This window comes from Pelodiscus sinensis, chromosome 8 (genome assembly GCF_049634645.1).
Source record: "Pelodiscus sinensis isolate JC-2024 chromosome 8, ASM4963464v1, whole genome shotgun sequence".
Taxonomy (NCBI): domain Eukaryota; kingdom Metazoa; phylum Chordata; order Testudines; family Trionychidae; genus Pelodiscus; species Pelodiscus sinensis.
This window is the reverse complement of record NC_134718.1, coordinates 32,030,809-32,058,064: the sequence shown is the minus strand read 5'-3', so window position 1 is coordinate 32,058,064 and position 27,256 is coordinate 32,030,809. Positions and strand designations below refer to the sequence as shown.

General features: G+C 46.8%; 2 protein-coding genes across 5 annotated transcripts in view; one reads left to right on the top strand and one right to left on the bottom strand.

Moving 5' to 3' along the window:
- LRRC20 (leucine rich repeat containing 20) overlaps positions 1–1,671 on the bottom strand; it is a 260,366-nt gene extending 258,695 nt beyond the window's left edge. For 2 of the 4 annotated variants that reach the window (XM_006122779.4, XM_075934982.1), the window contains exon 1: positions 1,362–1,485. The gene's annotated coding sequence lies outside the window, so the exon portion shown is untranslated. Of the gene's footprint in view, positions 1–1,361; positions 1,486–1,554 lie in introns of those variants that run through there. The other 2 variants (XM_075934983.1, XM_025184483.2) reach the window with 2 other exon arrangements.
- EIF4EBP2 (eukaryotic translation initiation factor 4E binding protein 2) lies at positions 1,395–26,595 on the top strand. Its single transcript, XM_006122777.3, has 3 exons — positions 1,395–1,533; positions 16,260–16,436; positions 17,961–26,595. The coding sequence occupies exons 1-3, from the start codon at positions 1,395–1,397 to the stop codon at positions 17,990–17,992; spliced, it is 348 nt and encodes a 115-aa protein (XP_006122839.1). The 3' UTR covers positions 17,993–26,595.
- Positions 26,596–27,256: the final 661 nt, after the last annotated feature.

The window sequence follows — 27,256 nt, the reverse complement described above, 5'->3', positions numbered from 1 at the left end:
TGTCGACATAACTGTGGACGCAAAGGACAGTTTAGATGCAATAACGTCTTCTGTCGACAGAACTGTTGACAAAAGGCGTTATTCCTCGTAAAATAAGGTTTACCAGCGTCGACAAAACTGCTGAGTTCTGTCGACGTTATGTTGACAGAACTCAGCGGTACTGTAGACGCAGATTTAGGCTATGTCTAGACTACATGCCTCTGGCGACAGAGGCATGTAGATGAGGCTACCAGGCATAGGAAAATGAAGTGGCGATTTAAATAATCGTCGCTTCATTAAAATTTACATGGCTGCCGCGCTGAGCTGACAAATAGCTGATCAGCTGTTTGTCGACTCAGCGCTGTAGTCTGGATGTGCGGGTGTCGACATCAAAGGCATTTGTCAACCACCCAGATAAACCTCATCCCAGGAGGTTTACCTGGGTGGTCGACAAATACCTTTGATGTCGACACCCACGCATCCAGACTATTGCGCTGAGCCATGTAAATTTAAATGAAGCGGCGATTATTTAAATCGCCGCTTCATTTTCCTATGCCTGGTAGCCTCATCTACGCCTCTGTCGCCAGAGGCATGTAGTCTAGACGTACCCTTAGTTTTGTCCACAAAACCCTGTAGTCTAGACACACACCCTGATGCTACTGGACTATTTGCTGTACGTTTTTTTCATGTCAGAAACGTAGCTGGGAAACTCGTGGGCGCCGCGGCTGCGCGTGCTGGCAACTCTGCCGAGTGCCGGTGCGGCCTTTTCGGCACCTTTCCGAATCTACTGGTCACTAAGTGCAAGCGCGCGCTCCCGGGCACGGCGGCACCCCGGCCACGTGCGCACCGAGCCCGCCCGCGGCTCTGTGCGCCAGGCATACGGGCACTGAACGCACGTGTGTCCCCAGCGCGTGTCCAGCACCCTGGGTGGCTCTCCGGCCAGCCTGGCCCAAGGGACCCGCGCAAGGGCCTAGTCCCCGCTCGCAAGGCCTCTCCGCCAGGGGAGTCGCCTCCCCGCGGGTGGCAGAAGCGCCGGGAGGGCCCCTTAGAGCCGCGTGCCTGGAGCGGGAGCGGTCCCAGCAGCTCGCGTAGCAGCAGCTGCCACAGGCCGCCGTCGCTCCCGCCTCCTGGGCTGCTCCTCCCCGCAAGTCCCGCCGCCTGTCCCCGCCTCCCCCTCCCTTCTCGGCCGTCGGCCCCCGGGTTTCCTGCTGCTGGCGGAGGCCGAGGGAGAAGGTGGCGGTGGAGGCGGTGGACGGAGAGAAAACGCCGCGGAGCGGGAGAAGCGAGGCAGCTGCTGCCCGCCCACCCCCACTGAGTCCAGCGCCGCCCCCACCACCTCCTCCTTCAGCGTCTCTGCCCCTTCCCTCCCCCCAGCCACCTACCTCCCCCAGCAGCCGGGACAATAGCGCAGGGAGATGTCCTCCTCCGGCGGCCACCAGCACAGCCAGAGCCGGGCCATCCCCACCAGGACGGTGCCCATCAGCGACGCCACGCAGCTACCTCATGACTATTGCACCACGCCCGGCGGGACCCTGTTTTCCACCACCCCTGGAGGTAAGAGCGCCCCACCCCTACCTCTGCGAGCTAGGCCGAGGCATCCGTCTGTGCGCGCACCGCGCTCCTCCGTGCAACCAGCTGCGGGGCGAGGTGTGTGCAATTAACGGGAGACAGATCTGCAGCCAAGCACATGCAATTAACGTTACCCGACAGGCAGTTTTAATGGGGGCGGGGGAGAGAAGAAAGGGCATGCAGTTAAATGGGGGAGGGGAATTTGCAGAGAAAGGGGTGCATACAATTAATACTACACTGGGTGCTGTCGAGGAGAGGAAAGTGCAGGAATTGATCATATGCGGGGCAGGCGCGATTCCCACCCCGTCTGAAGCACTGGAGTTTGTTACTCCTCGTGTGGTAGGGGTCAGGAGCTCATCTACAGGATCTCCTCTTTTCCGTCTTCGCTGGAGTTCTCAAAGCAAAGGGGCATGGGCTAGTGCTTTCCAGGAGCAGAGCCTCTGGAGAAGAGCAAAGAGAAACAGTTGCACCGGAGATCACTGTAAAGAGGGAGGGGGGAGACAACAGCACGAAAAAGACTTTCCCTCTGTGCATTTAATAGTAATGTTGGGATTTGGGGGAGGGGAGGAGCTTGCTTTGGGTCTGGAGCCAGTTACACTGGATCCCAAACGCTTCCTTCGTTAGTGTGGGGTTAGTGGTGGGATATTTGTAAACAAGGCCTAAGAGGCTAGGACGAGCCCGTGACTGTTGCACAATAGGAGGGGAGGAGTAAGGGGAATTCTCCAGCAGCTGCAGCAAGGAGGGAAACGCGAACTCCGCCAAGAACTCAGACGCCCCCAGTGTGAAACCTGCCTCTGGCCCTCACCACGAGGGCGGGGGATTCCTTTAGCCCTGAGTACATCGGTGAGCGTGGAGGGCTCAGTTTAAGGAAGTGCTAGTTTTGCAGGCGAACACGGATGTAGATTATGCAGCAATCGACAGGCCTGTTCTTGGAAAACCAGGCCTGTATAAACCTATGGTTATGCCTGCTGCTCGTGTTGATTTTATCAAGAGCTCAATAGGAGCCAAAACATAGGAGCATCGGAGATCCTGTCTGTGCTTAACCGTGTCATCTTCCCACAGGCAAGGCTGTTCTGTGAAATATTCCTCCCCATTGCCCCCAAATAAAAATCGTTTAACAGCAAGTCCCATCATATGTTACATGTCTTGATAGTTGCAGAAGCCATAGAGGCTGACATACATGCAAGACAGGATTCCTGAGCTAAATATTGATTACGTTCCCCTGAGGGGGAGCTATTAGAAAAGCACTCTCAGATATTTCAGAGGCAAAGCTGTTTTGTTGTTAAATAGTCAAGCAGCCATTTCACTGTAGCTTTCAGAGACGCTTTAAAAATAATACCCTAGTTCCTGGCTTAGATCAATGGCAAAATATGTGGAAATAAATTATTAGTGGAACTCGAATCTATCCTGATTGTCAAAGAGGACTAAAATAATAATATTCAGGGCTGAAAACCTGCTGCTCTTTTGGGGTATGATATGGTTGTCTCAAAGCCCAGACCTCCTATTTCCCCTCCATTTTAGGCTCAACTTTACTTCCATTCCTGTTAAACTGGATGTTGTTTGCCCATTCATTGTTCTTTGTTTTATGCATATAAAATTATGAATTTATATAACCTACATTTCATGGATGGGTAGTCAGTGAATACATGAATTCTACATCATTTAAGTCTTGCTCTACTCTCTTTTTCTTGCACCTATAACTTTTCTCTGTTGACTGTAAACATGTTTGTGTCTGTTATTGGTATCTGCTAAAGAAGCAAACCTATCTTGACTTTATCATTTGCTGGATTTGCAGATGGCTATAAAAATGTAAACATTAGTATAACTTTTTTGTGGTTGCCAGAAAGTAGCAAAGACAGCTCAGTGGTGTGTGCATTTCACAGGCCAAGACTGATTAAAATTGCTGGATCCCCTTGTGTATCCTTCCTCCATATTAGGTATTTTAAAACTCGTTCTGGCTATTAAACTATGAAGTGGGGTCTTGCTTCTGTTGTGATATTTTGTGTTGGCAGGAGGTGACTTGCCGTTAAAAATTATTTGTAAATGAAGGAGAAAAATGAAGGAGAAAAATAATTATTATTAGAAGTATATGCAGAATATGACATAGAACCTGGATAAGAGGAACATAATATTAGCAAATGAGTGTAACACACATTCTTGTTCAGAATTTACTGTGGGTTGTGAAATACCTACTTGATGTGGCATTGTAGAATGTATTATACTGCTGGTACCGAATCTTTTAAAGCAGTGGTCTCCAACCTTTTTACACCCATGATCACTTTTTAAATGGCAGGGCAAGCCAAGATGTACCCCATCCCTTCCCTAAGACCCCATCCTCTCCTTTCCCTTCCTCTTCACCATTTGTTGTCCCCAACCCTTACTCACTCTCACTGGGTTGAGACATGAGATGCGGGCTTGGGGTGGGAATAAGGGATTTGGGTGTGTGGGAAGGGGTGAGAGGTGCAAGCCCTGGGAGGGAATTTGGGCGCAGGAGGAGGTGGAGAAGGGGATGCTGGCTCAGAGAGGGGACTCCAGGCTGGAGAGTGTTGTAGTCAGGTGGAGGGTCAGGGTGCTGGAGCAAGCCACGGGCTTGTGGATGTGGGGGTGCAGGAGTTTGGGTTGGAGTATATGAGGGGCTCAGGGCAGGGGGGATTAGGTCAGCTGTGGCCAGCCCGCGGCTCTCCCTCCCCCAAAAGTGTGACTCATGAAGCTGCTCTTAGCCCACCCCAAATGGCCCCTAGTACCTCCTCCCCAGCTTTCCTGTGATCACCAGGTTGGTGATTCAAGATGGCGACCATCGACAGGAGCCTAATATGCCAGAAAGCCTAAGATTGCTTGCTCCTTAAAGGGGCGGCCTCTTTTTTTTTTTCTTTTTTGCTTGATAATTCTGTGAGACTTCGCATTTTTTCCGCGGCTCTCTTTGTTAAATGAATTGGCCACCCCTGGATTAGGTGTATAATGGGCTCAGGGCATAGGTTTGTTGTGTGTGGATGGTGCAGGAGTGTTGTGGCACAAAACTGGGGATGTGGGTGGTGCAGGAATTTGGGGATGTGAGGGGCTCTGGGCAGGGGGTTCAGGTGTATGATGGATTTGGGTATGTGGGTGGTTCAGGAGTGCTATGATGTGTGGTCAGATGGGGGCTTGGCCCCAATTGGGGACTTGTTGGCCAGGCTTCATTTTTAAATAAAATACTATGTCCAACACAAAACATTTCAGCATTGTCTTTATTTATGGGAGGAACGGGGAACTTGTTTTGGGTAAGGGGCCATTGACCCACAGAAAAATCAGCTGGGGACCACACAAGCGAGATGCAAAAAAACAACCCCTCCAAAAATCCCCCAAGCCTCACTGATGTGGCCCCAGCTGAGACACCTCACTCCCCTGTCACTTCTGCCCCATGGTGAGAGAGGGTAGGTCGGACTGAGGTTCAAGGCCTCAGGCCAGATTAACCCTTCTGTGGGTTGCAGGGTTAGTGGATTTTTGTCCCCAGGCTCTGAGGTGGGGCCAAAAATGAGGGAGCCAGTGTGCGAGACCGGGCTGCCAGTGAGTGGTATAGGGATGAGGGTGCAGAATGTGAAAAGTAGGGTACAGGAGCAAGCTGAGGGTAGGTGTCTGGGCAGGACAGGATGGTGGTGGGAGTCTGTCTAGGGAGCAGCAGCGGGATTCTGGTGGGGGTCTGGCCTGGGGCCATGGTGTTGGTGGCCAGGGTCTGGCCTGGTGACAGGAGCTTAGTGGGGGGCCTGACCAGAGGGCAGGAGCAGGGTGCTGGTGCGGGTTTGGCCAGAGAGCAGCATCAGGGTCCAGGTGGGTGTCTGGCTTGAAACCAGAGGTCAGGTGCTGGTGGGAGTCTGGCCAGGGGGCAAGTGACAGGGTTCTGGTGGGGGTCTGGCCAATGGAAGGGGGCAGGTGCTGGTTGGGGATCTTGCCAGGGAGCAGCAGCAGGATCCTGGTGAGTGTCTGGCCTGGGGTCAGGGGCTAGGGTACTGGTGGGGGTGTGGGCAGGGTACTGGCGGGGGTCTGGCCAAGGGAGAGGGGGCAGGAGCAGCTCGGCTGGTACCTGGAAGTCTCCAGGGATGAGACTCTCTGGGGCAGGATCTGCTGGCAGCGCTGGAAGAAGCCCAAGTGAGGCTCCTTTAAGAAATCCAGCTGTTCCAGATCATGTGCCACCATCTTAACTACACGCCCCACCCTCCTCGCTGCCTTCCTGGAGCACGTGGAAGGAAGGGAAGACAAGAAAGCTTGTGCGTTCACTGTTGTGAGCGGGGGAGGAGTGCACACTTTCTTGTCTTCCCTTCTTTCCTTGTGCTGCCTTCCTTTCTGCGGCATGGCAGAGAAGTCCTGAGGCTCCACACCAGATCCGGCTCTGGATCTGGCATGGAGCCGCAGGGCTTCCCCCAACCCCACCCCCCATGCCGCAGGAAGCCGGAGCTAACTATTTTTGCAGGAGGCTGTAGTACCATCTCAGTCTCCTCATTTGGGGTGGAGGGCGCTGGGAATACTGCCTCGCCATTGTCTGGCAGAGCCCCCACAATCGACAAGTCAATCGTGAGCAACTGGTTGGTACCACAGTTTTAAAGATTTATGGATGATGATTTTAAAAACTTCATAAAATGACACAATTTTTTAGAAGGTAAAGAATATCAATATTTGACCTCAGAGGTTTGTGCTAGTGTACAGTATGGTTCTGTTGTGTTAAGAGTAGGGTTTCTGGACTTTGTGTTCCTATTTTTCCTTAGCTTACATTTTAAAAATTATTCTGGGACAAGAATACCCCACAGGAGCTTCACATCTGTACTTTTGCTGTCCAGAAGCACCAGAATGAAATCGACTGGAATCTGTTTGCTGCTTCTGCTGCAGAATATAAACAGGAGAAAGAGAGGCACAAAGGGTTTTGGATGGATGCTTTAGAATTTGGGGTGCAGAGGAAAGCTGAGCAAGTTTGCCTTGTCTTCCACATCACACCCCTTATCTTGCATTACACTTCCCAGCAGGACCAGCAGAGTGCAGTTGACTGGAATAGTTAGTTTCACTTTGTCCTTCTTTGTGCCTTGGTGGGCTTATAGAGGAGTTAAGTTCTGCCTTGTTCAGCCTGGTGTGGTCAGGAAGAAGTAACATTTAGATAGAACATGTTCATTGGGAGATCCCAGAATCACACAACAAAAAGAGGCACAGTTAAATAAATATGAGGAGACATGCACAGAAGAAATGGGAAAGGAAATTATGAAAATAAAGGGTGGGAGGAGATACATTTTTAATTAAATCAAAGCGTGAGTGAGAGGGAAAGAGAGGTGAACCTCAAAAATAAACTCATCTTTCTGTAAAATATATGAATTTAAAAAGCAGTAAACTTCTTCCTCCTCATGACTCCTGCAACAAGCCACATTGTCAGATGTGACAGTTCAGTGAATGGTTCAGTGATTCTGAGAGTCCCAAAAAGAAAATGATGTTAAGTGCGAATTAGTATGTTGCATTATTTCGTTACTTAATATTTTGTACTTTGTTAAAACTTTACAGGGTCAAATCCGTGAACACTGAACAATACTAATGCTAAGTAATTTTTCACACAGTTCACATTTTCCTTTCCTCCTCTCCTGCTTCCATTCAGTGTGTTCTTGATGGTTTTATTTTCAGGGCTCGCCAAACCACGGCGAGCCCCGCTCGCCAGCCATGCTATCCGGCAATCTGCGCATGTGCAGATCGTTCTGCGCATGTGCAGATCGCCCGAACTCGGCTCTTCCGGGTTGCAATCTACTCGTCACAGGCAAGTAGATTGTATTATTTGTCAAGCCCTGTTTATTTTAATGGAGTATTTGAATATTCAGGTTATAAATAAGTCAGTGGTAGCTGCATCTGGATGCCTTTTAAATGGATCACTCAGAGAAATAAAGGAGCTATGGCTTTAGCTTGAGCCCATTGTACTATAGGAGGCCCCTTCTTTACGACAGCCCGATTTACGACCTCCCGCACTTATGACCTTTTCCATAAGTGCGGAAGGGGCTGAAATCCTCCAACTTACGTCCTCGGCCCCCGCATTTACAACGGCGTACAACGCCTGTCGTAAATGCGAGCTCGAGATACGACACCCCCGACTTGCGACGCTATCCCCGGAGCCGATCGAGTCGCAAGTTGGGGGCAGCCTGTACAAGCAGACACTGAAAACGTCTTTGTCCCACACATGCTGCCAAGGTATCTTAATCGTAATCTTTAGTCTGCTATAACACTTTTGTGCTCTGCACGTACCTAACATTACAGGTGGTTCTGCCACTTAGTACAGATCTGTTTTGTATCTGATGTCGCTGTTTTGATCTTTCATTTGGCAGTGTCTGCATAAGTATCGAATTGTGTGCTTATTTTTGTGATGTCAAAATATCCCTGGTGTTTAGGATAGTGCCATCACTCTGCACTTAAAACACATTTCATCCAAGAATATCAAAGTACATTACAAAGATGGGAAATACTACTGTATTATATCAGAGCAGGTAAGACAGACAACTGTCAGGTATGATCTAGATCAGGCTCGGGCAAAATATGGCCCACAGGCCGGATCTGGCCGTCAGAGGCAGAGGGGAGCCCCAGGCAGGTTCCCCAGCTTATCCTGCGCACTGTGCAGAAATGCAGCTGCAGAGCTTCATTTCTGTTTCAAAACTGGAGGGGGCGGGGAGTTTTAGGAGCCGCCCCGTCTCCAGCACATTCCCATTGGCCGGTTTCTGGGAGAAACCGGCCAATGGAAGGTGCTTGTTAGAATAACAGGCAACTAAGAAGAATCACGCCCTCTCTCCTGGGCTCAGTTATTCATGAAGCACATGGCCAGGCAGGCTGGGCTGGCTGGGAAACATTTTAAGCTAGGCAGGCAGGCAGGAAGGGGGCTAGTTTGGCAGCCACAGCCTGCTTCTGGCACCCCAGCCCTTTCCTGCCCCAACTTTCTGCCCCCTGTACTCAACATACCCAAACTCTCTTACACCCTCCCTCCCTTCCCCCCAGATCTGACACCCCAGTCTCCTGCCCCACATCACAATCCCCTCCTATCCTAGGTCACATCCCAAGCCCCTGCACTCCAGTCCCCTGCCCTAGGTCACAACCAGCTGCTTCATCCCAATTCCCTCCCAGACTCCAGTCTCCCTCTTGCACCCCAGTCCCTTACCCCAAGCTTCTTTCTGCACCCAACCTCCATTCCAGACCCTGCATCTTCTCCATTAATATCATGGAAGAGTGTGGCCCTCGACCACTTTCCAAAATCTTGGAGTAGCCCCCCCATGAAAAATTATTGCCCACCCCGATCTAGATGGTATTGGTCCTGCCATGAAGGCAGAGGACTGGACTTGATGATCTCTCAAGGTCCTTTCCAATTCTAGTATTCTATTATTCTATGATTAATCTCTATTTTACAGATTGGGCTCAGTTTTCTTATGAGATTAAGTGTTTTACCAAGGTTTATAAGAGAGAAGTGGCGGTGTCAGGCATAGACCGAAACAACTCCCCAGTTCCCTGCTCCATAGAATTGTTGCCTTCCAGTAAAATACACCCAAAACAACGGATCACTCTTAGGGATGTACTAGTGTAGTTGATTAACCAATTAATCAACGGGCAAAAGTTTATAGTTTAATGCTATAGACTACACACATTCTCTCCCGCCAGTAAATTTTTTAGCGGGCTGGCCAGCAGCCCTGCTCAGAGCCTGCTTGCACTGGGTCTGCTGCAGCTCTGCATTTAAAGTGTATTAGGAGCTAGGTGGGAAGGCAGCCCAGCTCAGTTCCGGCTCAAACCAGGTCTAGGAGCTCAGCCCCCAGCGTCCCACACAAGGGCTGCTGCCACCCTGCGCTGTTGCTTCTGCATCTGAGGCAGTAGTGTGGGACAACAGGCATCCAGTCTGCGAGGAAAGCTAGTTTTTAAACTGGCTCCTCATACAGATCAGCTCCTGCCTGGCACACTGCACTGCTGCCTCTGTATCAGAGGCAACAGTGTGGAGTGGTAGGGGGCTCCTTGGGAGTGGGATCAGAGCGCACTGGCTGCTGGCCCCACTCCCGGGGACTATAGAATAGTTGAGTAAGCAATACAAATTCATAAGGTTAATCGACTAGTCAATTAATCAATATTTACCATCCCTATTCACTGTCAGTGTTCCCTCTAAATTTTTATGTCTATGTGCAAAATGAATTTTGACACATCACCTCCATATTGGTGCACATACCAATATTCATTCTGCACATGTACAGTCTGTGGTGGGGATGGGACTGAGGGGTTTGGAATGTGGGAGGCAGCTCAATGTTGGGGGAATGAGGGACTGAGGATGAGGTGTTTGGGGGGCAGGAGGGAGCTCCAGATTGGGGCCAAAAAGCTTGGAGTGTGGGTGGGGGCTCAGGGCAAGAGGATGGAGTGGAGGGATGGGGTCTGGGCAGAAGTTAGGATGAGGAGGGGCTCAGGGTTTTGGTGTGAAGTCTAGAAGGGGCTATGGTGGTGGAGGGGGCTCAAGACAGGGCATTGAGCATGAGAGGCACTTACATGGGAGCAGCTCCCATTAGGTAGTGGTGTGGAGCAGGTAACTCCATGCTGACCCATGCTCATTTGCAGATACTGCCCCCCGCAGTTCCCATTGGCCATGATTCTCAGCCAATGGGAGCTGTGGGGACAGAGCTTCCCGGCGCTCGCAGAAGACAGCAGTACACGGAACTACCTATTGCCCCCTCCTCCTCCCCAAAAAAGTGCTGCCCCAGAACACAGAGGCTTTACAAGTTGCAGCCCCTAAAACAGGCCTGCACAACTCGGAAAGTGGTGAGGGCTATATTACTCCAAAGAAAACAGCTGCGGGACACAAGTAGGGTTTCCAGATGCTCTCCCAAAAAATACCCAACACTCAGGCTTTTTGTCGAGCAAAAAAAAAACAACAACCCCACACCGCCTGGCTTCAGCATGCAACCACAGGAGGCTTTCATCCAGTGCCCAGCCAGAAATTCAGAAAATACCGGACATTGCACATGTCCGATATTTTCTGAATTTTTTTTACCGGGCAGAGATCGCAAATACTGGGCTGTCTGGTACAAAACCGGACAGCTGGCAACCCTAGCTGCAAGGGTAGATTTGGGAGGTGGGTGATACTTTATTAAGAATTTTTCAATTAAATCAGGCCTGCACAACATACGGCTCCCAGTGACCTTACCCTCTCCTCTCCCAGCATTACCCTGTCCCCCCTCCCACTGACTCCTCCCCTCCTGCCCCTTTGCTCATTGTTTCCACTTGGCCCCCTGGCATTTGTCTCTCCTGCACCCTGTCCCTTGGTGCCTTCCCCTTTCTCCTGACCTGTCCCCCTCCCCTCAGAACAAGCCCTTCCCCTCCCCTACCTTGCTTCTGCCTTCCAGTTTGCGGGGCTGCCAGAGCCTTTTTGAATCCAGCAGTCGCCGGCCGTGACGTCACGATGCCACATCACACCAGCGTCCTGGCGTCTGCCGGCGTCCCGCCCTCTGGCTCGCGCCCTGCCTCCTTGCACAGGAACTGCTCACAGGCAGCCCGGTGGCAAGTATCGCCGCACTTCCCCCTCCCCGGCGGCGCTCCGCTCCTCCGCCCGGCCAGCGGATCGGATGGGGCCACATCGCCTGTAGTTGTCACGGGCTGCACAGTGAGCCCCTGCGGGCCGCATGTCGTGCAGTCCTGCCCTAAAACCTCTTTAATATGGCCTGGCTGCTGGCTCCGGAGGAGCCCATTTCTTGCCTGGCTGCTGCACTTCCTGTCGGAGAGTTCCTTCAGCCTCAGAAAGGAGATGGCGCAGCCAGAAGAGATATGCACTCTTCTGGCACCAGCAGGGCAAGCAGGGAGCTGCTGTGGCAGGGGAGAAGGAGCCTCCCCCATCCACAGCAGCCCTGAATCTCTTCACAGGGCTTATTAGGCAGCTGTGTGGCTGTTCACTTACTTTGCACATTTGGACAGAAATCACTGTCAGGTCTATTTACCTGTTTTCCTTATTTTTCTGTCCTCACTGTTATGCAAGAGCCCTCTGTATTGGAAACATTTTGAGTGTGGCTGAGGACACCTATAAGGGATAGGGAATTAGGGATGTAAGCAACTAGTCGACTAGACAACTATCCAATAAGCAAAAGATTACTGGATAGGCAGTCCCTCAACTAGTTGCTTCCTTCCACCCACCTCCACCCACACCCGTTGCCTTTGGGAAACAGGAGCCAGTGTGGGGGGAGCTGGCTTAAAAGCGAGTTCCCCCAGCATCGTCTCCACGGGGGGCAGGTCAAGCTGGCGGGTAGCAGGAATTGGGTACAAGTCAAGAATCAGCTGATTCCCAGCTCGCTCTCAGTCCCAGACACTGCACCTCTGCTTTTTAAATATATTAAGAGCCTGTTGGTTGGGGGACCCTGCGCAGGTGGGGACAGCTAGTTCCTGGCTTGCGCTGGGTCCCGTGCTGCATTTTAGTCTTTTGAATGTACATTTTAACGTCTAAAGCGCAGCAGGGTGAACCTTGCACGAGCTGGGACAGCTGATTCTCTGCTTGTGCTGGGTCCCTCCTGCTACACTTTAGCCTTTTAAATGTAATAATAGCCAACAGGTTCTTAATGCATGTAAAAGGCAGAGCAGCAGCGGGGTTAGTTCCCTGGCTAGGAGCTAATCCTGCTGCGGCTCCCCGCTTATTGACTAATCGACTAGTCAATGGAAAATCCATCAACTAGTTAATTAAACTATATTTAACTTACCTGTAGGGAATGTGCGGAAACAGAATCCAAGTTGGGCACTTTGGGAACATTAGCAGCCAACAGAAACTAAGGACCAGCAACACAGAATTCTGAATGAGGATACGGAGGCTTTAGCTAGGATAAATTCTCCCATTTGTACAAAGTCCCTTCTGTTTTCTGGAAACAGCTGCCTGTCCTTTTGAGTTCATGGTGGTACTTTAATTTGAAAGCTTTGACTGTACCTTGTCACCTGTCATGGACATTGAATGTTTTCCCACATTGACAGAAATCGTTATATGAAAGAGATCTTACCTTTAATAACCTTCCTTCTGCAGAAGGCTTCTGGCACTGTTTTGAGGTGAGCCAGTGCTTAATATTTCTGCCTTCAGCCTCTCTTTGCAGCAAGTCTGGGCCTGCCACCAACAGAGGCTGATCCACACCAGCAGCTCCTGTCTGTGGAGGTGGGGTCCATGCTCCCTGCAGACAGGGGCTGCTGTCACGGTGCAGTCTCTGTCTCCAGGGAGCTCAGAGCCCCGCACAGACATGGACTGCTGCCACCCTGTGCTGCTGCCTCAGTGTTGGGAGCTGGTGTGTGTGGGAAGCTGTTTTTTAAAAATGGCTCACCTTGTGAACCAGCTGCCTCCTGCCAACTCACACTGCTGCTTCTGATACAGAGGCAGCAGTACGGAGTGGCAGGGGGCTCCCTGGGAATGGGCCTGGGAGCACACTGGCTGCTGGCCCCACCTTCAGGGTCTGTTGAGAAACATTTTATGTGGTTAAACGACTATTCAATTACACGCCATCTAACATCCCTGAAATGTAGCGACAATGGCCCACCAGGGACTAACTCTGGCAAACTGTTGCCATTTTATTGCGCACCCCTGCATTAGCTCATTTGGCCACAGCATGACACTAGGAGATCATGTTCAGTTGGTTAGCTGCCATGCCCGCCTAAATCTTTTTCAGTCACTGCTTCCAAGGATAGAGTCCACCGTCCTGTAAGTTTGGCCGCCTTCTTTTTTCCCCAGATGTAGATGCACTCATAAGTGCATGTGATTTGTGTGTGTCCAGTTTGCTGTGTAATGTACATATGGATTGCATGGATAAATTACTACTCTGGACTTTATTCTGCTTGCACATTATAAATGTGATCAAGTCATGATTACTTGTACCTAAGCTACCATTAAATTTAGTTCTGTGATCGGTGCCTTTGCCCTTTTATTTGTTAGGACAAGCTCTAATATAGAATTCACCCATCTTGGCTGCAACACTTTTTAAGTTAGGAATCTGCCCTCTGTAATGCTTAGAAATTCCAAGGATGTTTTAGTACTGGCACCATGAGAGCTCTAGCATGTCACTAAAGGTATGTCTAGACTACACGCCTCTGTTGCCAGAGGCGTTTAAATTGACATACCGACATAGTCAATGAAGCGGGGATTTAAATATCCCCTGCTTCGTTAGAATAAAAATGGCCACCACGTTGTGCTGGCTCAGCAGTTTGTCAGCACAAAGCGGCAGTCAAGACAGGGATCAGTTGGCAAGGAAAGCCTTTGCCGACCGATCCTGTAAACCTCGTTGCACAAGGTATAAGTGATCGGTCGGCAAAGGCTTTCCTTGCTGACCAATCGCCATCTTGACTGCTGCTTTGTGCCAACAAACAGCTGAGCTGGCACAACACAGTGGCCATTTTTATTCTAATGAAGCGGGGGATATTTAAATCCCCGCTTCATTGACTGTCGGTATGTCTAATTTACATGCCTCTGGTGACATAACTGTAGATTGGAATGCCATGGGATCACACTTTCCTTTCCTGCTCATCATACAAAGATGAGTAAGAAAGTGGTCCTCCTGTTTCCCAGTGTGATTTGTTTGTCGCAAACACCAACTAGTAACCTGTTTTATGCTTTCGGTGTTAGGGCATTGATCCATTAATCCCTCAAGATCATTATCTTCTCAGTTATCAGAGATTTGGAAACAGATAATGCCATTTTTATATAGTGTCATTTCCTGTCCCCTCTTCCTCACTTAATCCTTCCTAAATGGGCTCATCACAGGTAATAGTAACAGTGGGCAGGTGCTGACATCACAAAATCTGTTGCCATGATTGGCACTCATGGGTATAGAAGCCATACCCTGTCCTTTTCCCTCACCATCCCACCAGGTTACACTAGAACCGTGGTCACCAACAGGTCGATCGAGGCGTCCTGTCCGCCCCGCCCCCATTTCCCTCCCACCCCCAAGAAGCCCCACTACTTACCTCAAGTGAAAATGGAGGTAGTGTCGGCTTCCCGGGGATGGACAGAAGTCCCGCAGCTTAGCGCCACTTCCGGCGATTCTGGAAGTGCACTAGCTGCTCTGCTAGGTGTACTGCGGGAGGGAGCATTGGCTCCCTGCACCGCACATGAGGGGTGAGTCAGCCCCGGGGGAGGCGCGCAAGGGGTTTTCTGCCACGCGCGGGGCGGTTGGCCTCGGGGCAGGCATGCACGTGGGGCTTTCCTGCGCTGGGAGGGTTGGCCCTGGGGTAGGCACACGCTGGTTTCCCTCGGCGGGGGGAATCCTGGGAGGAGGCAGATGCAGGGGACTCTCTGCCTCCACTGGCACCCCATTCCCCAGCCACAGAACTCTGTCCCCACTCCCCTGTCCCCAGCCACAGAACACTGTCCCCACTCCCGTCCCCACTCCCCGAACGCTATCCCCACTCCCCTGACCCCAGCCACAGAACTCTGTCCCCACTCTCCTGTCCCCATTCCCCTGACCCCAGCCACAGAACACTGTCCCCACTCTCCTGTCCCCATTCCCCGAACTTTGTCCCTATTTCTGTCCCCACTCCCTGAACTCTGTCCCCACTGGCACCCTGTCCCCAGCTGCAGAACCCTGTCCTCTTCCCTCCCAGCACCCTGTTCCCTTTCCCCTGCCCCGAGCCGCAGAACTCTGTCCTCACAAAATGTATAATTATAAATGCTTCATTTTAGATTTAAATAGCATGAATAAAAAACAGACCATTTATTTCATAACTATAAACGTGTGGTTTTAATTGTATGTATCACATAATTTAAAAATAAACTGTTTATCAGAGTGTGTAAGTAAGGGCTGGGGTTAGCAAGTGATGGACAGGAGGAGAACAGAGAGGGCGGGGCTTCAAGGAAGGGGCGGGGCGGTAGATCTTCGCCTGTTCTGAGATTTAAAAAGTGATTGTGGGTGTAAAGAGGTTGGAGATCACTGCACTAGAAGCACGTTGGAGATTGCATTATCAAGTCCATGTTGTCCTATACTATTGATAAATAGAAGACTGCTGACCAGAGCTGTCAGTCGGCACCTTTTGCAAACACTGCATTAAAAGTTGTAAAAGTTAATTATGATCAGTGAGTCTTTTTTGGGCTTTGTAGTGTCTATAATGTTAAACTTGAGCAAGTCGACTTCATCTTATTTGGTGTTCATATGGAGCTTGGGACATAGGGAATGTTGATGTTTGTTGTACAGTTTGAAAAAACACTGAAGAGTTTGAAATTAAGTTGCCTAGCGGTTCCTTCCTTTTATTGCTTCCTTGGGTAACAGAAAGAGATTGAAATGTGGAGTTGGGGAGGACTAGTTTCAATATAAGACTTATTTTGTATTCCCATTTTGAGGGCACAGTGAGTTGGCTCAAGTGTGTCAATTCTCCAGTGCTGGACATAGTTTTGACTTGAGAGCCCCTACATGTAGAATGTTTGGGGCTTTCTTTCCTATGTGGCCTGGTGACATGTATTTTTAATCTGTGCCTCTTTAAGATTGTAGGAGTAGGGTTGGGGGGAGAAGGCCTTTGAACTGAGTTACAAGGCAGGTACTCTCTGTAAATGGAACAGCAGATGTGATTGGTGTTAATATAGCTCCCAAGCCCAGATGCTTCTTTTATTTCATTTCCATTTTATTTTACCAGCTTGGTGATGAGATTCCAAGTGCCTCTTTCCTCTGAATCCTGCTCACATTGACATAACATTACCAACATGTTCTGTGTGTATTCTTACTTGCTGATTTTTCTCGTTTTGTTTCACTATGTGCTAGGTACCCGAATCATCTACGACCGTAAATTTTTGTTAGATCGCCGCAATTCCCCCATGGCTCAGACGCCACCATGCCATCTCCCAAATATTCCAGGAGTCACCAGTCCAGGTACCACGGTTGAGGATTCCAAAGTGGAAGTAAACAATCTGAACAATCATGACAGGAAACCTGCAGTGGGTAAGAGAGAATGGGTGATGGTTAATGTCTTTAAAGCTCCCTTGCTTGTCATATTAGTGGATCTTGTGCTCAGATACCATGGTGATGGGCTCATAAATACCCGAAGCCTGAAATTTAATATGTAGGTTTCCTTTGCCAGAGTTCTTTGTTTTCTGTAATGGTTCAGTAATTGTTTAAGTCTCAGGGACAGCGAAAGAGACTCATCTGGTTTCAGAAACTGGCCAATGGGATTGTGCTGGGGATGCAGCCATGAAGCACCACTCCCTCCTCCTGTCCAGGCTCACAGTTTGTGAAACACAAACAGCCCTGTGTCCACTTTTCTGAGTGGCATGCAGGGGCGGGGCAAGCAGGGGAGTCTGCCTGAGTCTCCCTGCTGCATCCATGGACTGGATCTAGTGACTTGGCAGGCCAGAACTGGCCCATGAAGGGTGTTTTGCCCAGGCATGGTCAACGGGCATGTTGTTCTTGCCGTGGTAGGAAAGCTTTTAAAAAAAATGCCGAAAGCACATTTCAAGACTTAAAACTTGTATGTGTACAAGGATGTGATTAAACAGGTAGGGTGTGTCAAGACTGGCATGATTTTGCGCAAAAGCAGCTGCTTTTGTGCAAAATCTTGCCACCTGTCTACACTGGCCGCGAGTATTTGCGCAAGAAAACTGACTTTGTATTGTACAAAATCAGTGGTTCTTGCGCAAATACTCCAACGCTCCCGCTCAAAGATAAGCTCTCTTGCGCAAGTATTCTTGCTCAAGAGGGCCAGTGTAGACAGCCACGTTAATTTCTTGTGCAAGAGAGCATCTACACTGGCACGGTTGCTTTTGCGCAAAAGCAGATCTTTTGCGCAAAGTCACATGCCAGTATAGACGCTCTCTTGCACAAATACTTTTAACGGAAAAACTTTTCCGTTAAAAGTATTTGCGCAAAATCATGCCAGTCTAGACGCAGCCGTAGCTACTTCCTGCTGTATTGTATCTCCTCATTGATAATGGCCACTGGGTGGTTTTCAGTTTTTCTTTTTCTGTAATGAGAAATGGGTAGCAAAATTCATGCTTGTAACTTCAAAGAGACAGTGTCTCTTCCAGGAATATAGCCCTTTACATATACGAATTAATATTGAGCAATAACTAGGTTATTTGCATTGACATCTAGGCTGTAAACTGATCTTCATAGAATCCTTTGGCAAATAAATTCAAATGACAAAAAAATTGTGATATTTTGGTGATTTTTTTTTTGTAAGGCTGCCAACTTGAACTAGTGATTGCTGAGACAGGGCTGTCTTCTCCTGTCTTTAATGCACATTGTAAGTGATTGCAGTATCCCAAGAAGAGCATAATCTTCCATAATGAATTATCTGATTTTGCCCCCGACTGTTGTGCAAGGTTAATTATGGGAATGAAATCTGCCATTATATTATCTGCCAGAAAATATATTAGGAAATAGGGTTTGTAGAAGTGCAGTGATTGTCTTTTCTCTTGAGGACTTCCTGAGATCTATTTGTAATGCTGCTCTTTTTTCTGTTACCAGGGGATGATGCTCAGTTTGAGATGGACATCTGATTGCCCCAGAGCGTAACCATGGAGAGGCAGCAATTCCTGATACCTGTGCATACCCGATTCTGCTAATAGGATCAATAACTGAAAGGTGGAAGAGGAGGCGGCGGCGGCGGCAGCAGCAGTCTCCATTAGACTCCCCACCTCATCTTCCAAGTGCCAAAGGATAAGAAGACTAGCTCCCCCAACCCTTCCCCTCCCCTTTGTTTTTAACCCCCATCTCCCTGTTCTGTGACTGAATGGATGCCCTTGTCAAATTGTACAGAGCTGAGGAACACGCCGAGTGGAACCTTGGCATCTCGCACTTTAGAGGCAACCCGTCAAACCGTACACAAGCGAGAACGTACCTCCATCACCAATTGGATATTTATTGCAAATAGCAAAGGGGCCAAGGACTGGTGAATTTATGCTCAGTGGAGATGATATTTTGCCTGTATCCTTCCCTTCAGCCTCATCCCAACTCACAAAGGGCTTGTGTGCACACAGCAAGTAACCGATTGTAATAAGGTGTCTCAAATACTTTTGATCACTCACATTTTAAAAATTGCAAGGAACAGTGAGAGAGAGGTAAGAGTCTCTGCTCAGTATGAGTTTCTTTTCCTCAGTGGGCAGAGCACTCACTTAGGTAACTCTGGGGGGCCCTGGTTTCTAGTCCCACTTGTGACCTTTCTCCAAGACTCTGTGTGCCCCACAATAGTAACATGTTTTCTCATCTGGAGAAGCATAATCTTAATTCATCTTGTTCCTGCACCTCCTTGATTTTCTCCTCCCTTCCGTCCTCCCCTGTGCCCTCAAACTTCCTTTGGATAATATTTCTTGATCTTATGTATATTTAGAGGAGCATGTCAGTTCATTATATTGCTACTTCCTCCTCTTTCTTTCTCTCTTTCCATCCCAGAAGCATGTCACCCAAAACTACTTTCAAAAATTTAACCCTTTATTCCCTGAGTACTTTAAGTCCATCGATGCTAAATCAAAACGTTTTTTTCTGGCCTATCAGAGAAGGTTTTATTTTATTTTATCTTCAGGACTTCCTCCTTTTGCCTGTTAGTTTCTCCTGATTTCTTTGCTATTTTACCCTGTTGTCTATTCATATTGAAGGTATTAGAGTAATGGTTAATTTCCAACATCCCTTACCTCTTTTGCATTAGGAACAGTGTTTTGCCCACTAACAGTTTTAATGAAAACACTTAATATTGAAACCTTAAACATTTATTAATACCTTCCATCAGAAGGGAAAAAGCAAATGTCAGCAAACTCTTTCTGAAGAACAGAGAGTCTGTTTTTCATCTTGCACTATCCTTCCTTTTAAAGTTCACCATGCTACTTTTATTCATTAGCGCCATTACTTTTCCGCCAAGACCCTTTGTTGGCAACTTTTATGTTCACTGCTGGGGTGTACATTGGCTGACTTGTAATATTGACCATTTACTTGTATGGGACATTTTTGTTCCATGTTTTCCAGTGCTGCTCCTGACTTGCTAAAAGGATTAGTTGAACTAGTGTGGATTTTGGCAAGAATGTGGTGCTTCCGGCCAATTCCTGTCTGGCCTAGCCTCTTGAAGTTTTTGGGAGGTTTGATTTAGTTGCTGAGGGAATTGCTCAAACTGTAGCTGGACTTGTTTCCCATTACCTGTGAGTCAGATATTTGCATAGTTCAGTTATAAATTGGAAAAGACCCTTGTTTTCTCCTTTAGTTTACAAAGGGGCACTTCACTTCTTTGCGGAAGGAAGTTTTCCTGAAAATCTCTCCCTTTTCCCTCATCCCTTCCAAATGTGAATAATGCAGGAGCCAAAACCCTTAATTTGCTCTCTCAGGAATACAGTAGACTCTGTAGTGGATGTGGAAAATACAAGGTCTTCTTAAAGCTTGGCTATGGCCAGAAAAGTGACAAAAACTACATCTCTGTTTTCTATTTATCTTCTGGCATTATTCCACCTATGTTTGGTATGAAGGATGCTATAAAAAGCTCAGTTGTACTTTGTGTTTCTCAGATCCAGTTTGCTCAGTTCAGACATTTCTAAAGTGCACTGTGAGGTCTGTCTCATATAGGAAATATTGTTTGACCTTTTTTTCCCCTTCATTCTGCTTCATGTATCACTACTACCAGTAGATTCAGAAATTTAGCAGGCAGTTTTGATGAAGCAGAACAGAATCCAGATTTACTCTGTAGTGCTGATAATACTAAAAACTTGGGTTTGTCAGTGAACTAAGCAGAGGTGATTTGGGAGAAACAGGAAAAATAAATGGGCTGCGATAAGGTATTGTTAGTCACTTTTCTCATGCTAGAGATACATTTTGTTGATAACTTCACAGCTTTATATAGTGCTGCACAGGGGTTCAGCTATTTGACAACATATTGTGCAGCCAAAAACCTGTCACAACACTGAAAATGTCTCCCTAAATGTACAGTGCAGCAAGAGCTTCCATTATGCAACTGTCCTCTTAGCTGTTGGCTGACACATGTAAAATATGGATTACAGTACTACCCCCACATCACAGGGGTATTGTGAGGATAAATTCATTAGTATTTGAGTGACCATCAGATAACACAGAAGGATGTCATGAAAGTAGAGATTGTGTTAAAAGCATCAGCATGTTGTGCAGTGACAGGTCTCTACTGTCTTTCTGCTTTCTCTCTTCCCCTGTCTCTTCTGGTTATGAAAAATGATGACTGAATTAAAAATAGTGCACTCAACAAGCTCTCTCACTTTTTGTTAATCAGTTTGGATAAGAAATTCTCACCTATTTTGCTCAGGGCTGAGTCCTGTAACATTAATGCCCGTAAGAAACTATTCCAGGTAGTCATATTGCCACACACTGTCACTTTCAGTTTCACTTTGAATTTAGATTTGGATTAACCTGTTCTCTTAGCAATCAAGTACATCTTTGATAGCGGCCATGTGGAATAGGCCTTACCTGGAATAGGCCTAACCTAACTTCCACTTTGGTGTAATCCTGGTTGAACAATCAAAATGGGTTCAGTTGTTTGATATTTAAAATGGCACCATCAAACTAAAACATGTCCTTTCCTGTTAATAAAATTGATCCAAAATATAATATAATCTATTTTTACTTCCATTAATAATCTTGTTTACTACTTCCAGTACACTTAGCTTGGAACATGAAAAATGTTCAGTTACTTTACGATTCTTAAGTCCCACATGGCTACAACTACAGGGTAACACTTACTTACATGCAGTCTGAATGCTCTTGTTAAAACTGATGGGAAGATAATAAAGATGTTCAGTTTTGTAAATGATTTATTTTATTAAACCTGAAGTTTTTGGGGTTCCAGACATTATACAGGCCAGATCTTTCTCTGCATTAGGGCAGCTTTTTATCATCCCATCAGTGCCCTTTTTAACCAGTGTTAGGCTACTGCAGGATTCTCCATGCATCGTGAGATGCTTAAGTGTGCAGAGCCAATTATAGCAGTTCGTACACTCAACTCCATTTTGCATCCAGCTCAGGAGACAAGGTTAGGACAACCATTGGCTATAGTACTGGCTTCTTGGCAGAGTTAGACTTTGTCTACACTTGCAATAGATTGACAAAACTTGTGGTTCACAGATGCTTAAACATTCTCCTCTCTAAATGACAAAAGATTTGCCGTGGCAAATGCAAATGCAAACTTTGTCAGCAGGAGCACTCTGATGGGGGCTAGAAATATTTTGTCAGCAAAAGTCCTGACACAGCCTTGTTACATGACAGTGTAGACGTACCCTTAGATCAGCGTTTTTTGTAAGCTAAGCACTTCAGCAGCCACCCTGGAGAGATTCAAATGACACCCAGCAGATTACCAGAGTGTCTATAGCTGGCAACATGCATTTCTACTGGTGGTGCACATTTGTACATAGATGGAGGGAACTCTGCCTTAGAGTAGCACTTAGACTGCTCTAATCTGTGTTATGGGTCTACCTCTGAGATGGGGGAGCAGTTTTTTCCCCCTTGCCTAATATGCACAGCTTTAATCCTTATTTTTAACCATTAAAAGAAACGGCCTGGACGATGTACTGGATTAGTGCAGGAACCTATTTCAGAATTTATCTCTAACCATAAGTAAATTTAGCAGATTCATCCTAATTCCTATTTATGCACTTCATAAAACCACAACCCAGTATGGGTTATGCTAAAAGTGCCCTAAGCCATTTTAACTGAATTAATTTTCACAATCTGCAGAATAGGGATGTAATGCTATAGACTACATGCACGTCCCCTTCCCCGCCCCCAACCAGTAAATTTTTTAGCAGGTTGGCCAGCAGCCCAGCTCAGCTCTGGCTCAGGCCGGGTCCGGGACCTATCCCCCGCTGTGGCTATGTATTCAAGTATATTAGGAGCTGGGCGTGCAGGCAGCCTGGCTCAGTTCCAGTTCACACTGGATCCAGGACCTCAGACATGCACACCCCAGACCGGGGTTCTGCCTCTTATCAGGGGCAGCAGCACAGGGTGACAAGAAGCCAGTCCACAAGAGGAGCTGGTTTTTAAACTGGCTCCCCTCATGGACTAGCTCCTGCTTGGCACCCCACACTGCTGCCAGCCCCACCCCCAGGGACTACAGAATAGTTGACTAACCAATAAGAATTCATGAGGTTACTTGACTATTCAATTAATTGATATTTAAGAACATAAGAACATAATGCAGAGCACTTTTTTTTAAAAACCAATTCTGTGAACAAAACAGTTCAAACTATCTGGTGCCTGGTCTACACTAAGGCTCCAGCTAACTTCAAAATCGGTTAGCTCAACTAATTTTAAACTAGTTGGAGGGGAGGGAGACTTCCCCGGCATATAGCAGACCAGTCTGGGATAATGGGCAGCTGCTACTCAGGAGAGGTACAGGATGAGACTGCCAAGGGGGATATAGCAGTAGAGCTGAAGGCAAACTAACACAGTCTGACTCTGTGCCTGGCTCTAGCTAGGGCTTTTGGTCTTCCTTCCATGAGTACTAAATTTGTATTTGGGGGGGAAAAAAAAGATGGGGATGAATATACATTATTGCATCCTTTCCTCCAGTAATGCTGCGAGCACAAATGATGCAGGGTGATAGACAATGCTATAAGATGGTGTCTACCTTGGTTTCATTAGCATTTTCCATTAATCTTCTTGTGGCATTGTTCCTCAGGAATACTATGCCCAGAGCCAGCCTTGCCCCCCTAAACACTCCATTGCCAAGAAGGAAAAAAAAATCACACATTTCAAAAACAGACAGAAAACCCCTATTACCTCTCAAATGATCCACTGTCCCAGCTGGCGTGATCAATTATCCCTTTCTTAGTTTTGGTTTGGTCTTTCTCAATGCTGATTTTAGTCTTGAGGGGGCTTCAATGATGTGATTTTTTTTTTAAAGAGCAATAGTACAGGGAACTCAAAATCCAAGTGCTGCTTGTTTAGACTTGATTGTGTTTAAATTAATTTTTTGCCCCTTTCAGTCACCTTCCTGCATCTTTGCCCTGAGAGGCATGCAGAATTTTGAAAAAAGGATCACAGCTTATATAAGAGAATGGCGATTGATGTAGAATAGTGACTTGTACTATAGAAACCTGCAATCAACATTCACATCTGAGAATAAGTCTTCTCGCCTTGACTTTTATAACCAGTGTCAAGTTTTTCCTGATTTTGCACAGCACAGGTCACAATGCTGGTATGAAACCCTACTGAAGTCAGTGGGTCGCTGCACGGGTACAGGATTCTGTCAACGGAACTGATTACAGAAGTGTTGCTATCTACAGCATGGGGTGGGTAAGGGTTGTTTCCTAGAGGCAGGCTAGCATTGACATTAAACCTAAAGTAATCTTTAAGCTTCTCAAAAATAGCATTACATCAGCAATTGTTGATGGCGGTTCATGTGCTGAATTGCCTATACTGAAAGCAGCATCTCCTCTGTGTGCCTAAGCGGAGGGGCCATATCTGACAATACTTGCCAGCTGCTTTATAGTGCCAAGAGCTATGAGAATTACTGATAAGCCATTTTGCGTCTTTGTCACCTAAGGTCTCCAAAGTTTTACAAAAGTGGTGATTTCCTTTATAAGCTTTGATATCAGCAATGGAGCACCTCTGTGACAGAACTAATGCATGCTTCCATTCTGAATTAACTCTTCTTAATTATCTAATTATTCAGCCTGCGTGTATATCCTGTGGACCTGTGAGTCAGTCCTCTGAAACTGACCTTGGAGAAAGGAGAGAAGGATAAAATAGCTTCCAGTTATACTGTTCCCAGTGGATGTCTCTTGCAAGAAGCAGTCTCCTTTCAGCTCTAAATATTAGGAGTCAATTGTGGTTTAATTTTCAGTTGAATTGAGTGGTTGGTCTAAACCCCATGCTTGGTTGCTGTTTGGGCTTCTGCACTTCTCTGTGTTAAGAGTGGCCTGTGGTGCTGTCAGAAGTGCTGCTGGTCACACATTTATTATAAATCAGGTATATTAGCAGATGTATGGGAAGCTTGCACAGCACTTTCCTTCTCTGTGCCTTCTGCTTCTCTGTCATTGGCTATTAAACATCCTTCATTTCCACTACTTAATAGAATCTGTGCATGTGGCACGGAGCACGGCTCATCTTTCCTTTCCTCCTCCCCAGTGGTCTGTGAACTGGAAAAATCCCACATTTTTGACACCTTGACCATTTGCATTCAGGTTCCATCATTCAGACAAGTCAGTAGTCTTGGCTTGTTTCCATGCTGTTGAAAAGGCCAGTGTAATTCTTGCACGTGTGTTCCTTGTGATATAATACTTTAAATTTACCAGTTTTGCCATCAGAGGGCACTGTGATCCTCTCTAGACTATGATCTTGCACTTGGAATTGACCGTCCTTAAGGAAAATATGCTCCTCATAATTATCTATTTTTCCCAGTCTCTCTATTCATATCTAGGAAACCTCTAAATGGTCCCAGAATACAGGGGCTTTTTGTTGACACTCAGAAACCAGTCTCCAAGACACAACAAAATCCAATCCATTTTTTGGGAAAGGGTTAACTATTTGCTCATAGCTAAAGAAAGGAGAACTGCATCTTTGGAGTGACAGTGTGGTTATCTGTGTTTTTAATTTCATTTTTTCCACTTTTATTTCTGAACTATTTACCTTTTAACTCGTAGCTTTCCCTCCCAGACCCTAAAAAATGTGATGCTGTTCTTCACTGATCTCCTTTCACTGCACCTGCCCTTTTTGAGCTAGTATTCCTTTGCCTTAATTCCTAGTGCCTGTTCTGTGTTAATGATCCTGCCCTTGCTTACATGTGAAAAATACCACTTCATGACAAATCAGTATTTTTCCCCATGATCTGAACTCAAATTTAGTTTTGTAGTGGGACTCACTTGGCATCAAAGATGCCGGGCTTGCCTCTTTTTTGATAAGTGATTTGCAGCACCTAGATTTCAGTGGCCATCTTCTATCTGTTCTTCCCCTTAGTTGTCCATCTAGGGAAAACACCCCTTCACCTAAACTCATACTGGAGGTTTTTGTAATGCCTCTTGGTGGGGAGGGAGTGATGTAGTAAAAGGTGGGTACTCTTATGAGGCTCAATAGCACATCTCTCAAATCACCCCCTACTTCTGTCTAAATTCAGCCATTTCACACGGGCTTGGAATGAGCTTTCTTTTGTGCTTATAAATTGATCTAAAATTCTGATTCATAAAATTGGTGTTATAGAAATAAATACTTATTGTAGAGCATTATTTTAAGTTACTTGCCCTACTGTTATTGGGATTTATTCTCACATACAATGTTTGGCAGGTTGAGAAGTATGCTTTGATACTTCCCTGTTAAAATTGAGTGGTTATTCATCAAATGAGAAATCTCCACAGAAGGGCAGAGGCAGAGTATGTTCAAATTTAAATGTGGATGTTAATAGTGCACACAAATATATAAAAATAAATATATTTTACTTAAAATCCCAGGAAGTCTTGTTAGAGTCTTGGATAGAGCAGCACAGGGAAGATTAACTTTGCTAAATAAGAAGGGCAAATAGCTGCTGTGTGAAGTATCCATTTTAGCAGAGCAACTCTTCTCACAAAATTGCTCTAGAAACCAAAATCAAAGGATAATTAACCTAAAACAGGAGCCAAGAGTAACATGCAGTATCTGTTAGTCACACTAGAAGTGAAAGAAAAAAAATCAAGGGCAGCAAGCATCCTGGTTCCTAGTGACACTGGGAATAAAACAGTGACTTCCCCGTTCTGCTTCCCTTGTCCATATCTGCATCACTGCGAGATGGGGACCCAGTGCCTTTCTTCACCTAAGATAGGAAAGCGGCAGCATTGCAAAACACTCTTTGCTGAGTTGTGAAGGTGTCTTAGGAGAGCACAGAGGACAGTACCAATCGTATGATATTTCATGGGTGTCTGAGACACATTTTTAAACTCATTGTTCTTAGAAAGCCTTTATAAATTTTAAAAAGTCCCATTGTCAGCTCCTTCTTTTCTCCCTTTCCTATCCCACCTCCTTTCAATTTTAAATGTTATTTTGGCTGAAAAGCAGAGACTGCCTGAATAGTCACTGGGCAGCTTCTGTACAATTCAGTTTTTTACTGTCCTTTAAACAAACAGGTGTTTGGGGAAAAGCTCTCAATAATGGTTGCTGTTACAAGATCAATAAAGGTCTTGATTATATTAAACTGTTGTTGGGTTTCAATTTATTTGAGGAGTTTCCTGAGTGTGACAGGAAGTCAGGATCTCTTTAAAAAATTGACCTATTGCTTTCAGGCTTTTTGTAAAGAGTCTTCCAATCTATTTTGTGGTTAAAATATTAAAAGGCCAAATGAAAAGTGACGGACATTTGGGGAGCAGATTTTTCTGTCCATTTTCTTCCCTTCTTCATGGAACTTGCATTTCTAGGTGAGGGTTATTTGATGGGACTCCCTAATCAATAGGGGAAAGCTGCTGCAGTTGGGTGATATTTAACGTAGAGGCTCACTAAGCCCCCCGCCTCAGACACTAACCAACCCACCACTTGCTCAGTTCCTTCTTGCTGGAATACTCAGTGGGAGTATGGACGTGATTGGCGACAAATTCTATACCCCAGGAGGTCTGCAGCTGTGAGTGAGCAACCAACAAGCTCTTCTTAGCTGATAGGCCTTCAACTTCTGGAGTGCGTTGGTTTAAATTCAGAGAGTTGATCCTACTGGATTCTAGTACAGAGTTCTCTGCTCTCCTGGAGGAGGGCAAGGCAGTATCAAGAACATTTCTGCAAGCCATTTCGGGCTCTGCTGGTTCCATACCCAGGACCATGAGCACTGCGATCATGGTGAGGTGCAGTGCTAGGTTACAAGCCTCAGG

What these genes read in the sequence shown, in the direction of transcription:
- EIF4EBP2 (XM_006122777.3), top strand. Translation starts at nt 1,395, where the DNA reads ATGTCCTCCTCCGGCGGCCACCAGCACAGCCAGAGCCGGGCCATCCCC. An exon ending in GTTTTCCACCACCCCTGGAG is followed by an intron (nt 1,534 to 16,259) that starts GTAAGAGCGCCC and finishes ACTATGTGCTAG; the next exon opens with GTACCCGAATCATCTACGAC. An exon ending in TGACAGGAAACCTGCAGTGG is followed by an intron (nt 16,437 to 17,960) that starts GTAAGAGAGAAT and finishes TTCTGTTACCAG; the next exon opens with GGGATGATGCTCAGTTTGAG.